This window comes from Leishmania infantum, chromosome 28 (genome assembly GCF_000002875.2).
Source record: "Leishmania infantum JPCM5 genome chromosome 28".
Lineage (NCBI taxonomy): Eukaryota > Euglenozoa > Kinetoplastea > Trypanosomatida > Trypanosomatidae > Leishmania > Leishmania infantum.
In genome coordinates, this window is record NC_009412.2 from 350,982 (window position 1) to 363,466 (window position 12,485).

Genomic DNA, 12,485 nt, shown 5'->3' on the forward strand with positions numbered 1-12,485 from the left:
CCACACTCGCGACGACACCCGTGAACACAACAGAGGCACGTGTCGAAAAAAAAAAAAGATGGAGTCGCCAATCAACCCAGCCGTGTGGAAGGTGCTCTTCAACGCTGCTCTCGGCACCCTCTCGGTCGCCATCCTCTACTCTGTCTACCACCAGAGGTACGACATGGAGTCGGCGCAGCGGGCGGCGTTCGTGGAGCTGCGCAAGGCGGACTCCGAGGAGGCCCGTGTGGCGAAGCTGACGGAGCTGCAGGCGGCATGCAAGCCGGAGGTGGTCCGCCGCCAGCCTTCTGCTCGCATGAGCGCCCTCAAGTACGGCGCCCCGATTGTGCAGATGGCGAAGCTGCAGAAGGATGGCACGAACGTGGAGAGTGTTCGCTTGGCTATCAAGGTCATCCTGTACATCTACGGCCCCGACGCCGAGGGCCGACAGAAGCTGAACAGCCTTGATGGCTACAAGGTCCTGTTAACGACTCTAAGCGAGGCGCAGCGGCAGGGAGAGGCGGACTTGATGGAGGATGTGGCTCAGGCGCTGGATGCGCTGACAGAGGTGGACGACTCCGAGGTCGTCCTCGACACGGATGTGCCCAAGGGTAGCGAAGGCGCCGCCACGCTGGCCCGCTTGCCGGCCACCGTGAAAATGCTGCGCATCCTCGACCCGGAAGGCTCCGTCACGTTCCTCGCATCGCTCACGGGCATCTTTGCAAACATCTGCACTCTCGCGGAGGGTGCGGCCAACATCGGTAGTGGCGTAGATGGGCACAGCGGCATGTCCTTCTTCTTGCGGCTGTTGGACCACACCAACCGCCGCGTCGTAGCGAACGCCATCACGGCCGTGCGCTTCCTCACTCGTGCGCAGGTCTGCCAGGAGGAGCTGATCGAGGAGGAGAACTTGATGCGCCTGGCGGACAACCTGCATGTGACCGGCGAACCGGTGGTCGTGAACTCTATCCTGACGGTCGTCCTGGTGATGGCCGGCAGCAAGAAGTATGGCGAGGCCTTCTTCTCCGGGATCGCCTCCAGCACTATTCCCAGCACCCTCTTCGAGTTGTGGATACGCTCCCCTGAGAAATCGCTGCGCAGTCGTGCGGAGGTGCTCTCGCGTTTGCTGCTGCGCATCCCGCAGACAGCCCCCATCGCGGCTGCTCTATTCGAGCGCTTCCGCCCACAGCTGGAGGAGCGCCGCCGGCGTGATGAGGAGGAGTACAAGCAGCAGATGCAGCAGATGCAGCAGAACCAGATGATGCAGCGAATGATGATGGAACAGATGGGCATTGATCCCTCCATGATGGGCTAGGCGCGGCAATACCTGGAATGAGGGGACACCCACCAGGTATGCCATCAAGCCGCACCAAGCGGATGAGAATACCACGATGCCGTCGCGCGCACTCAAAGACCATCGCAAAGCGTGTATGAGGAGAGCCGGCACGTCGCAGTGCACGTCCACGGCTGTGTGATGTGTATGCGCTCACACCGTACGATCATCCCTGTCTCTGACCCACATCGTTTGGCTGTGTAAGTCTTCTCTTTCCATCAGGCAGTGCTCCTTCATCTCGACTTTTCATTTTTTCGTGTGTGGGGCGGCGGCTTTTGTGCGCGTGGGCCGCAACGGCGTCTTTGCTCGAGGGCAGTGCAGCGGATCACCAACTTGGGTTAGTTTTGCAGGCTATATGCGCGTGCGCACGTCTCTGAATGTTCTTCTCTCTTGCCTGCACGCTGGATCGTACGGATGGGGTCTACTATGTGCGTCGTGGTTCGTTGTTTAAGATCCGACATATAAAACAAAAGTGGAGGGTGGCATACACTCAGGCGATCCCGCGCAAGTGAGAGGCGAAACGAGCGAGCTGGAGAAGGTCTTTGGAGCAGCGGCGTGCTTGTGTGGAAAGGGCGAGAGGCTTCGTTGTCGGCTCGTGGAGATGAGCAGCAGAGTAAGGAAACGGGGCAATCGAATCGAGGAAGAGCAAGAGAAGCGCACCCAACGACGTCACGTGGCGTACCTAGGATGCGTGTGGTGCGCGCCGGTGCGTCGCGGCGTGCCCTCTCTCTTTGACTTCTCGACGGTTTTCCCTTTTCTTCTGTCTTCCTCACCCCCCTCGGCCTTCCGCCGAGCTCGGAGGACAGGACTGATAGCAGTTTTAGCGCCGCTTTCAGTCTCCCTACCTTGTCCTCTTCATGTGCGTCTCTCTGCCTGTGTGTGTGTGTGTGTGTGTGTCGCGCTCTCTACGCGGTCTACGGTACGCCCTCCTCCGTGTCTTTCACCGCCGTCTCTCTCGTTCTCCACACACAACAACAACAAGCGATAAGACGAAGTACTAAAAGGCAAACCAAACAAAATACAAAGAGAGCCACAGCGAGCGGAGGAAGCTGACATGATGAGGTGCGGCGCTGAAGCGCTCAACGAAGGGCATGAGGCACACCAGCTGTGCTTATTGGCGTGGTGCTGGTGCATGTGACCGGGACCTGCACTAGGACGTGAGTCGATCTTTGTGGAACTCACACCAGAGCCCCCCACGTCTCCCTTCACATGCGCCTTTTCCAGAATTCTTCGTCGCTCGTGCACCGGGAAAGAAGGAAGAGGATGGGGGCGAGGGCCGAGAGGCTTTGATCGTCGTGCACTTAGCTCCTTCCCTTCTCACCCCGTCTTCAGTTCGCTGTACTCTTCGCACTCCCTCTCTTTGCCCGTGCGGATGACCAGCGTGAGAGTGTGCGTGTGTCTTCGCCCCACTGGCCCGTTATTTATGGAGCTGGCCTCTTCGCGCCCCTTCATCCTTGCCCTCCCCCCTTCTCACTCTCCCTGTCCGTATCTTGCCTCTACGCCCATCATTCCTCTCCCACCCCGCCACTTCGTTTCTTCTCTCTTCCCCCCCCCCACTCCCCTTTGCCAGCCACGCTGTTTCACACGCCAAGAAACGCGTCGTCATCGACCGACGTGCACGCACGCACGCACACGGCGCCATCCGCCGGGCTTTGCTACTCTTTAGCGTGTGCGCTTGCGCAACACCGCACTTGAAGCGCGGCTTTGAGCTTCATACGCAGAACGAAGAAGCACAGGCGAATGTCAGATCAAGTTAAGCCGCCACGTCGAAACACCGCGGAGGACGAGACAGCAGAGGACCACACCGCCGAGGTGCCGGCGGAGGACGAGGAGGAGGTGCCGCTGTGCCAGCACGACACTTACGATGCCACCCTCTCCCTGGCAGATCGCGAGGCGAAGTGGGGCTTCTCCTTCAGCGAGCTGCAATCTGCCGTGAAGGTTGTTCGGGTGCTGTTTCACAATCCTGGCCTCTATGTCGGTGACCCCTACCTGTCTGACAGCCGCCTCTACACAATGATCACCCGTGACCGGAAGACGAAACGCGAGAACCGCGACATTTTCAAGGCGATCATGAATGAAGAGAAGAGCCGTCGAAAGCGCTACCTGCGCCAGCAGGACATCGAGGCGGTGCGCCGCACTGCCATGAAGCGCGAGCGCGATGATGCTCTGAGCGCACTGCTTCTCGCAGGCAGCGAAGGGGCCAATGACAACGTCGCACCGCTTCGGCTCGTTGAGCCGCCGAAGGCGCCGGGGTTGAACTGCAGTGACCAAGACGAAGACAACTTGCAGAGCAGTGCTGCCGGCACCGCTTCTGCAGCTGATGGCGGTGCGGCAAGTAATGCGGACACTCTGAGGCTCTCTGCATCGGAGAAAGAGGTGTTGCGGCTTGTTGGTGCCTTTGAGAACCTTCTGCGTCTGGAGCAGGCCCTACGAGGAGAGCGGGTTGAGGGCTACGTAGGGGACAGCGCAGCCGCGGCGGGAATTGCTGCGAGGTCTCGTGCTGCCGCATCGCCATCTGTGGCGACCCCGCCCGTCACCGGCGGAGAGGGCGATCCATCTGCGTCTAGCACATCCTTCTCCACAGTGAAAAAATCGCGCACAGAGACGGATGCGTCGACGGCCGTCCCCGCCGTGGAGCGGGACTGGCTCGTGATTACTCAACTCACCGCACAGGTGTACCGCTACCTCCCGCACTCGTACGGCTCCCAGATGCCGCCACCCTTGTTTGATGGCGCCGGGCCGGCGGACGCCGTGAACTCCCCTCTTGTAGTGCGCAGCTATGTTCGCGGCATGAAATGCTATGTGGCGCAGCGTGCTGCGGCGCTGGTGCACCTCGCGAAAACGGCGGCACCTCCAAATACGCTAAATTCTCCCATCACCGTCGGAGGAGCGGAGCCTGCGCCGCTCCGCTCCCTATTGGCGTCTACGCACCACGATGTGATCGTGCGAACCCCTCTTGTCGAGCTGCAGTCGATTCACGGTCTTCGTTCGTTGATTGAGGATGGCGATCCCGGCGCTGCGTCTTCGCAGGTGATGGCGACGGTGGACCTGCCACTGGACGACCTGCTACGAGCGCTCGAGCTGGTGCTGCTGGAGGGGGCTAGTGACGAGCGGTTCTGCCCCGTGCCCGCGACCACTGACGGCGATGGGGAGCAGGATGAAGGGCGTGCGCGTGCGCAGCAGCTTTGCATCGCCGAGCAGACGCTGCACTGCTTCATCGCGCGTCGTGTGTACGGCTCTGCCAAAGTGCGGGGCTGCGGCCCTTCGCCGGTACTGATTCAGCGCAGCCCTCCCAGCTCCTCGTCAGAGGAGCCGGAGGGGTACTGCATCTACGACGATGTGCAGCGCTACGCTGTCGAGCACCACGAGGATGACGCACAGTTGAAGCTGAACAAGTTTATCGGGTGCCACATCTGCAAGGTGCGCTACAACCGCCTCCACCAGTACTACTACAGTATGTGCCACCTCTGCGGCGAGTACAACTACAACAAACGCCTCATGGCGCGGGACTTGCGGGGCAAAACGGTGCTCCTCACAGGCTGCCGCATCAAGATCGGGTATGCGATGGCGCTCTCGCTGCTTCGCTGCGGTGCCACCGTGCTCGGCACCACCCGCTTCATCCACGAGGCGGTAGCGCGCTTTCAGCAGGAGATCGACTACGACGTCTGGAAAGACCGCCTGCACCTCTTCTCGCTCGATCTGCGGGATATGTGGGTTGTCACGCAGTTCTGCGCGTTTGTCCGACAGAGGTACAAGAAGCTGTTTGCCATCATCAACAACGCGGCGCAGACCATCGCGCGGACACCGCAGTACACGGAGCACCTCCGCAACATTGAGCTGAACCCGCCAGCTGCTCTGCAAGCCAGCATCCAAGACGACGTATGCGCAGCTGAGTGGCACAATTTTTTCCTCCGTCACGCAACCGTCACGGTGGGGCAGCCGCTGTCTATCGAGTACCAACCGAGCATGCAGCCCTTCCTCGACACAAACCAGGCTGCCCGCCACGACGATGCGGGCAAAACGAGGAACAGCAAGAGCGCAGCGCCGCAGTCTGGCATCGCGGCGAGCAACGTGTTGCCGTCGGCGGACGGCGCCGCAGTGGCGTTGCACGTGGCGTGCGACCGCACCCTCATCTTTGACCGCTACGATACACAAGCGGAAGAGAGCGACCACCGTGAGAAGAACTCGTGGGTGATGAACCTCGCTGAGATACAGGGCAGCGAGGCGGCCGAGGTGATGGCCATAAACGCCCTCTCCCCTTTCATTCTCAATGGTCGTCTCAAGGCGTGCCTGACAGACCGCGAGGGCGACGCCGTGGTGAGCGAGCCGCGCTTCATCATCAACGTCTCGGCGATGGAGGGGCAGTTCTACCGGTTCAAGCAGACGACGCACCCGCACACGAACATGGCCAAGGCGGCGCTGAACATGATGACGCGCACGAGCGCCGACGACTACGCAGCGGACGGAATCTACATGAACTCGGTAGACACCGGATGGATTACGGATGAGTCGCCAAAGCTGAAGAAGGATCGACGGGCAGAGCAGTTTATGCTATGCCCGCTGGACGAGGTAGATGCGGCGGCGCGCTGTCTGGATCTCATCTTCACAAACAGTCGCATGTACGGCATGTTTTACAAGGACTTCAAGGTGATTGCGTGGTGATCGCGACGGCGGGTCCTGTCTGCAGGGATGGTTGTGCGTGTTTCATCCTTGCAGGCCCTTCCCAAGTTTTTGTTCCTGTTGTCGCCTCCGTTTTGGTTCGCAGGAGTGCATCGGACAGTTGTTTGTCGTGGTTCCTCACACACCGGAAGGAGAATGGGTGTCTGTGTCCGTGTGCGGGTGTACCGATGTCTCTGTCTCTCTCGTTCGAGAGGGCATGCACCGCCGCCCCTCCCCCCGCCCGCCCTCTCTCTCCCCACACACGCAGACAGATACGGACGCAATGCAGACCACGCCCCTTGTTCGCTTAAGTGGATTTAATTCCTTCCACCCTTTCAACGAATCATAATCACCCATGTGCTGATTTCTCATGTGGTGTGCGTGTGTGTGTGTGTGCGTGAGTGGGTGGGCAAGCAGACCCGCACGCATGCGTGTCGTACGTCGCACCCCGCCCGCCTCTCCATCCGTTCGTTGCCTGGTTACTTTCAGGGTGCAGGACTGGAGTAAGTACAGCGAGAGCGATGGGCATGGTGACGATCTTGAGGGACACCAACACTCATGCAGAGCACTGGTGGGTCGCCGCGACGCAGGGAAAGTCCAGGTTCTCTCTTCGTTCTCGGCTGCCTGTTTGTTCGCGATGCTCTTCTAACGATAGCATATCCACCCCTGCTCACGTTGGAGGAGAGGCGCACCGGCGCGCCGCAGCCCTCGCACACCTCCCCTACGTACCCTACGCCTTTAAGGGGAGGAATCTCTCACTTGCTCTCTCACTCTCGCTTCCTCAACATGGCCACTTGTGTTTCCGGCCACTTCTTCTTGATATCCTTGTGCCCGTCTTTGCCGCCACACAATGGAACGCATCCGCCATCTACTCCAGGCCCACGTAGGACCCCTCTCACTCACACTCACTCTCTCGCTCGCTCTCCGCACACACCCGTGGTGTCCCCTTGGCTGTCGCCCTCTTTCCTTTTCTCTTCCCGCTGACAGCAGAATGGCGTCCGAGTACACCGCCGCGCCTCGCGAGTCCTTCACACTGCCTCGCCAGGAGTCCAAGTTCACTGTGTCCGCGGTGGAGCACATCATCAAGGATGTTTGCGAATACATGGTTGGCCCGGAGCGGCCGTACGTCTACGAGGAGGCACAGCCGCTCATCAAAGACTTGTGTGCTGAGATCCAGCAACGGACTGTGCGTCTCGGCTACGAGCGGTACAAGCTGGTAACCCATGCGACGGTGACGGAGGCCGCCAGCCAAGGCATGCGCGTTGCCTCGCGTTGCCTGTGGGACCCAGAGACGGACAACTACGCGACCTACACGTACTCGAACCAGTACATGCACGTCACCGTTGTTGTCTTCGGCGTTTACTGGGAGTAAAGAGAGGACGAGAAGCAAGCGAAGTGGGGGTCGGGGGGTGAGGTGAGAGACTGACGCGAGGGCACATCGATGAGACACCGGCAGGGCGGCGGGGAAGGAGAAAAGCTATCAAAAGGAGCCTCGAGATGTGATCGCCGTGCGTGTGCTCATGTTCAACGCACATGCGCGCACGTCACGCGAGCTCCTCTGCCCAGTGCTCCTCCCTCCCCTCTCCTTCTCCATTTTCTCCAGTTGCCTGTCCTTTGCGTCTCCCACTCGCCTTGTACCCCCCCCCGTTCACTTCGAGGCAGGAGGAACGCGTTGTACTCCTGCGGCGTATGCCGCTGATGCTGCTGCGCGCAAGTCGTGCTCTGTTTTGTGACGACTGTTGGCGCTTCTGTTGAGCAGAGGCGGTGAAAGGGATTGCTGTGTGTGCGTGTGTACGTGTGCCTGTGGGTCTCTATGTGTGCTCACCAACTGCAGCACCCAGCCGATAGGCTGCGAGCGTGGCTGCAGGGTGCGATAGCCAACGGTGCGCTCTTCTGATGTACAAGAGAACTCGAGAGCCGTTTCGCACCGAGACAAGAAAGACAGAAAGCGAGGTTACATGCGCCTCTGTGGGCAGGGGAAGGTGCAGTGCCGCCAGCTGCCTCATCCGCGCCGCTGCTGTGCCGTTTCTTTTCTTACTCGGGGGCAAACAGACGCACGCGTGTGCGTAGTTGAGAGTTGGCGAGTGGGACGCACGCCCCGAAACAGTGTGGCACGTGGCGACCACAATACGGAAGACTGCATGCGTCTGTGTCTCAATACTGCGTTGCGGGCACCGCCTACTCTGCCCCCTTTTTTGTTGGTACTTGGGAATGCTGAACCGTCTTGATGCAACGCCTCCCTTTCTCTCTCCCTTCTTGCGCTCCCTCTCTGTTGTATAACGCACAACAACACCTCACACATCCCTACAACTATAACAAAAATAATAATCGAACGACGACACGCACGCACATGTGCTGACAGGGTGTACTGCGTGAAGCTCTTTCCAGCCACAACACAATGTCCAAGAAGCAGGAGGTCAAGACGTATGGCCCGAACGTGAAGAAGGGAGACCTCGTTTACGGTGTCGTGCACATCTTCGCCTCCTTCAATGACACATTCGTGCACGTGACAGACACGTCCGGCCGCGAAACATACGTGAAAGTTACTGGCGGTATGAAGGTGAAGGCCGATCGCGATGAGTCTTCCCCCTACGCTGCGATGATGGCCGCCCAGGACGTCGTGGCGCGTTGCAAGGAGTGCGGAATCAACGCCCTGCACGTCAAGATGCGCGCCGTCGGTGGTGTGCGCACCAAGTCCCCTGGCCCTGGCGCCCAGGCCGCCCTCCGCGCGCTCGCCCGTGCTGGGATGAAGATTGGCCGCATCGAGGATGTCACCCCGATCCCGACCGACTCCACCCGCCGCAAGGGCTCCCGCCGTGGTCGCCGCCTGTAGGCCTCGATGCATGTACCTGAGCACGTGCCTTCGAATCGCCTTTCGAATGCGAGCCTACTCTGGCGAATCGCTGCATGTGAGCATGCGCGCGTTTGTGTCTGCGTGTGTTGCGGCTTGTCGGCGAGTGCGCTAGCCAGTGCTTGCCTCTGCGTCCTTCCGGCATCAGCACGAATAGAGGCGAAGAAAAGGTGCGTGCATCCGGCACGCGTATACGCTCGCCGGAGTGGGTGCATCGAATGCGGCAGGGCCAAACATAAGAACAGGGAGGCGTAACGGAGTGGCGGCAGCCGTTTCCTCGGTGTGCTACCCGCCTCCCTCACTGCTAGTCTGGCGGAAGCAGGCGGTGGTGGCAGAGGTGAAGCCTCTCGTGCTGTCGCACCTTGACGATCTCTTTGGGTGCACTCGCGCGCACATGCAGGACCACGCAGTTATGTGTCCCATCCTAATTTCTCCGTTGATTTTGTCCTTCTCTGATTTTGGGTTCTTCTCCCTCTTTCTCAAAACGAAAACAAAAAAATGAAGAGAGAGACGTGCACGGTACGCCACCATTTGGCGGGCTGTGCATCCGCTGACTATCCCACAACCCGCAGGAAATCGGCGCGATGAAGCCTTCTCTGTGCGTGTGCCGTTAGGGAGTGCGTGTGAGGGTGTGTGGGGCGGTGAAGGAGCCAGCTCATGAGCCGCTTCATCTATGTTGGCATATGCGCGAGCACACGCACACACGCAACTTGTGAGCCAGGAAGGGCCTGCCATGGGAAACACTAAAGAGGAGAAGAAAAGCGGAGGCGCGCGCACGGTGGGCTGCAGTTGCGGTTGCAGAGCTCTACACCATACGGTCTAGACAGTCTCGGTCACTGCATCTTTTTACAATCACCTATTCTTGTCTTACTGCCTCTGTGCTGGAGCCTCCGTTCTCGAACCCTCTCTGCTCTTCCACTTTTCCATGCCCCTTTTAGTACTTTTGGAACGATGGTGGACGCTCACCCTATGCTACCTACCTCACCCCGCTTCTCTTCCTTCTCTACTTGACGTTGCCTGCACTGGTCACCGTTTTTGGCGCGTCCGCGCGAACCTCTCCCCCTCCCTCGCCTTCACCTCTTCCAGATGCCTACGCACCGCATCGCACAAAGGAAATCTGTATCGGTGCCTGTAAGCTTATTTTGTCTACGCGCCCGTTGACGTAGGTTCTCGAGTGCGACTGGCTGTGCGCGTGTGCGGTGGGCGCGGTTGCAATACCGCGCATCGCAAGGATCGCACTCACACCCACACACGGCCGCGGAGTAGCTTCAACAGAGGAGAAGTGACAAACGACACGAACAAGAATGAGCGCCAACGTGAACTTCTCGGCTGGCTCGCGGACGACCAAAACGGCGCCATCAGGGCCGGCCGTGTCGCCTTCTGCCAAGAACAAGAGTCACATGATCTTGCCGTATGAGGTGCTTTTCAACCTCGTCGGCCGCCGAGTGACGGTGCTCCTCACCAAGGGCTCCCAGGAGCTGGAGGGTACTTTGCAGTCTGTAGACAGTGACAAGGGCGACATGCTGTTGTCGGATGTGGTTCGCTACACCTGGGCCCCTTCGCGCTCATCGGATGAGGAGGAGACCGCCGCGGCTGCCGCGGGCAACGGACAGTGCACACTTGGCACTGTCTCCGAGGAGGAAGGGTGTTCCAAGTGCTTTGGAGGCGGGCAGCGTCGCGAGCTGAGCCGGTGCAGCCAGGCGATGCTTAACAGCGCATTTGTCGCCCTCGTCACGCCGACGCTCTTCATACCGGAGGAGAGGCATTCAGCGTTGCGAGCGCATGAACACACAATCGCTTGATATCCATCATTGCCGGGCAGGTGGAGGTCACGGGTGCTGGGCGTATGCCCGTGTGCATGCGTGTGTGGTCTGCGTCTGTGTCTTTCTCGCACCTTCCCTTGACCACCTTTCTCTTTGCCTGCTTCACGGCGCGTCCCACGGGGCTGCTTAGCTGGTAGTATGGGCCGTCTCTCACTCCTTGTCTCCTGTCCTTCGGTGTGTGTGTGTGTGTGTTGGCACTGTCCTCTTCTCCTGTTGCACCTCGTAAAGACGAAGAAAAAACTGATATAAATATATATATATATATGCGCATCTCTCTCTGAGTTACGGATATAGAGTGGAGGAGTCACACAAGAAGGGGGAAGGGGACAACGCGGCGGCGTCTCTCTGTCGCTCTCTATGCAGGAGAGAGAGTACATCTACAGGGCGAGGTTCTGCCCTGCCAAATCGCTTCTTCTCCGACTCCTCGTTCTGTGCTTCCTGGCACTTGCTCGCACTCTCTCGTGCTGCTGTCTGCCATCCATCGTCTCTCCCCGTCTATCCATGTCCTCGACGATGCCGCTGCAATCATCGCCAATGTCCTTTTCGCCATCTCTCCGCATCACCTCTCTCTTTCCTCTCTTTCCTCTTTTCCGCTCGCCGCCGCCGTCTCTCTCGCGCGGGGACGTGCACTCCGCTCCTGGCCGCAGGCTCTTTACTTCGTCTGTTGGAGGAAGCACCGCACTGCCCCTTCTGCTCTCGCACCCTTTTTCCACCTCCGCGTCCCCACGTTCCAGACCCTCGTCACTGCATCCTCGGCTTTGCGCGCGTTTTTCTTTTTTCTTTTTGCGTGTGTGTGTGCGCGCACGTCCGCGCATTCAACAGCTCGCCTTGATCTAGTAGGAATCCATCACTGAACCATCAGAAGGAAACAGGTATCATGTCTCGTTGCACGAACAAGATATCCGGTGGCACGGCTCGCGCCAACCTGGTGGACCACGGTGTCTATGTGAAGCCGATGAGCTTAAACCCCTTTCTCGGCGCCGTTCACGATGGCACTAGCACAGGCTACTGCCAGGGCTACTCGGCCAAGCCGATGCATTGGCTTTACCGCTTCCGCTACAACGTGCTGCCACAGGGCATTTCTTGCGGCTTCTTCTCGCGCAACCCGTACGGCCGCTACGTGCACTGGCTTGAGGTGAGCACGATCGAGAAGATACGAATGCAGCTGCAGTCGGTGGAGTCGATGCCGGTCTCGGTGTTGGTGACGCTTGTCGTGATCTACTCCCTGTGGTTTTCGTACCGCCTCACCTTTCTGCACCCCGACATCACGCTATACAACCTTGGCCTATGGTCCACGAAGCCGTGGGTGCAGCAGCAGCGCTTCAACAAGAAGATCGACATTGACCAGCAGGTCTACCGCTGGGTACACCGCGTGCCGGAGTTTTCAATAACGGACCCGATCCGTGAGATATACAAACTGGAGATCGGGGCGAACGAGCCGTATCTGGAGCACGTGCGCGGTATGGGCCGCGAGAAGGAGCTTACGCTATACGCGAACGAGCGCACCGAGGGGGCTGGCAGCATCCGTCCTCTCAACATCCGCCATGAGGACCTCAGCGGCCACAACCCGGGTCCGCTGATGTCCGGCCACGGTGTGTAAGGGCGCGCAGAGAGACCTCTCGCCTAAAGATTGCACGTGCCCTCCCTCCTCCCCCTTCACGCACACACACACACACACACACACACACGTTCCCTCGACTTCTTTTACACCACAGCACGTTCGCCCTTCGGCAGGCGTAGCCGCTTCTTGCGATGCCAGTTTTTTTTTTGGTCCAGCTTATGTGCTCGGGGATGTGCGATGCCGTTTTGTGCTTCTTGTTGCGTGCTTCGGCGACACAGA

General features: G+C 59.4%; 6 protein-coding genes across 6 annotated transcripts; all 6 read left to right on the forward strand.

The window, feature by feature from the left end:
• Window positions 1-58: 58 nt before the first annotated feature.
• On the forward strand, window positions 59-1,294 carry LINJ_28_1020 (conserved hypothetical protein; the record flags this gene model as incomplete). Its single annotated transcript, XM_001470095.1, has 1 exon — window positions 59-1,294. One exon carries the CDS (start codon window positions 59-61, stop codon window positions 1,292-1,294), a length of 1,236 nt encoding a protein of 411 aa, XP_001470132.1.
• Window positions 1,295-3,052: 1,758 nt separating this feature from the next.
• Window positions 3,053-5,974, forward strand: LINJ_28_1030 (oxidoreductase-like protein; the record flags this gene model as incomplete). Its single annotated transcript, XM_001470096.1, has 1 exon — window positions 3,053-5,974. One exon carries the CDS (start codon window positions 3,053-3,055, stop codon window positions 5,972-5,974), a length of 2,922 nt encoding a protein of 973 aa, XP_001470133.1.
• A 988-nt stretch (window positions 5,975-6,962) lies between these two features.
• LINJ_28_1040 (conserved hypothetical protein) lies at window positions 6,963-7,343 on the forward strand (the record flags this gene model as incomplete). The annotated part of the gene is made up of 1 exon (XM_001470097.1): window positions 6,963-7,343. One exon carries the CDS (start codon window positions 6,963-6,965, stop codon window positions 7,341-7,343), a length of 381 nt encoding a protein of 126 aa, XP_001470134.1.
• A 1,026-nt stretch (window positions 7,344-8,369) lies between these two features.
• On the forward strand, window positions 8,370-8,804 carry LINJ_28_1050 (40S ribosomal protein S14; the record flags this gene model as incomplete). Its single annotated transcript, XM_001470098.1, has 1 exon — window positions 8,370-8,804. The coding sequence occupies one exon, from the start codon at window positions 8,370-8,372 to the stop codon at window positions 8,802-8,804; it is 435 nt and encodes a 144-aa protein (XP_001470135.1).
• A 1,322-nt stretch (window positions 8,805-10,126) lies between these two features.
• Window positions 10,127-10,624, forward strand: LINJ_28_1060 (conserved hypothetical protein; the record flags this gene model as incomplete). The annotated part of the gene is made up of 1 exon (XM_001470099.1): window positions 10,127-10,624. One exon carries the CDS (start codon window positions 10,127-10,129, stop codon window positions 10,622-10,624), a length of 498 nt encoding a protein of 165 aa, XP_001470136.1.
• Window positions 10,625-11,522: 898 nt separating this feature from the next.
• On the forward strand, window positions 11,523-12,245 carry P27 (the record flags this gene model as incomplete). Its single annotated transcript, XM_001470100.1, has 1 exon — window positions 11,523-12,245. The coding sequence occupies one exon, from the start codon at window positions 11,523-11,525 to the stop codon at window positions 12,243-12,245; it is 723 nt and encodes a 240-aa protein (XP_001470137.1).
• Between the last annotated feature and the right edge of the window lie 240 nt (window positions 12,246-12,485).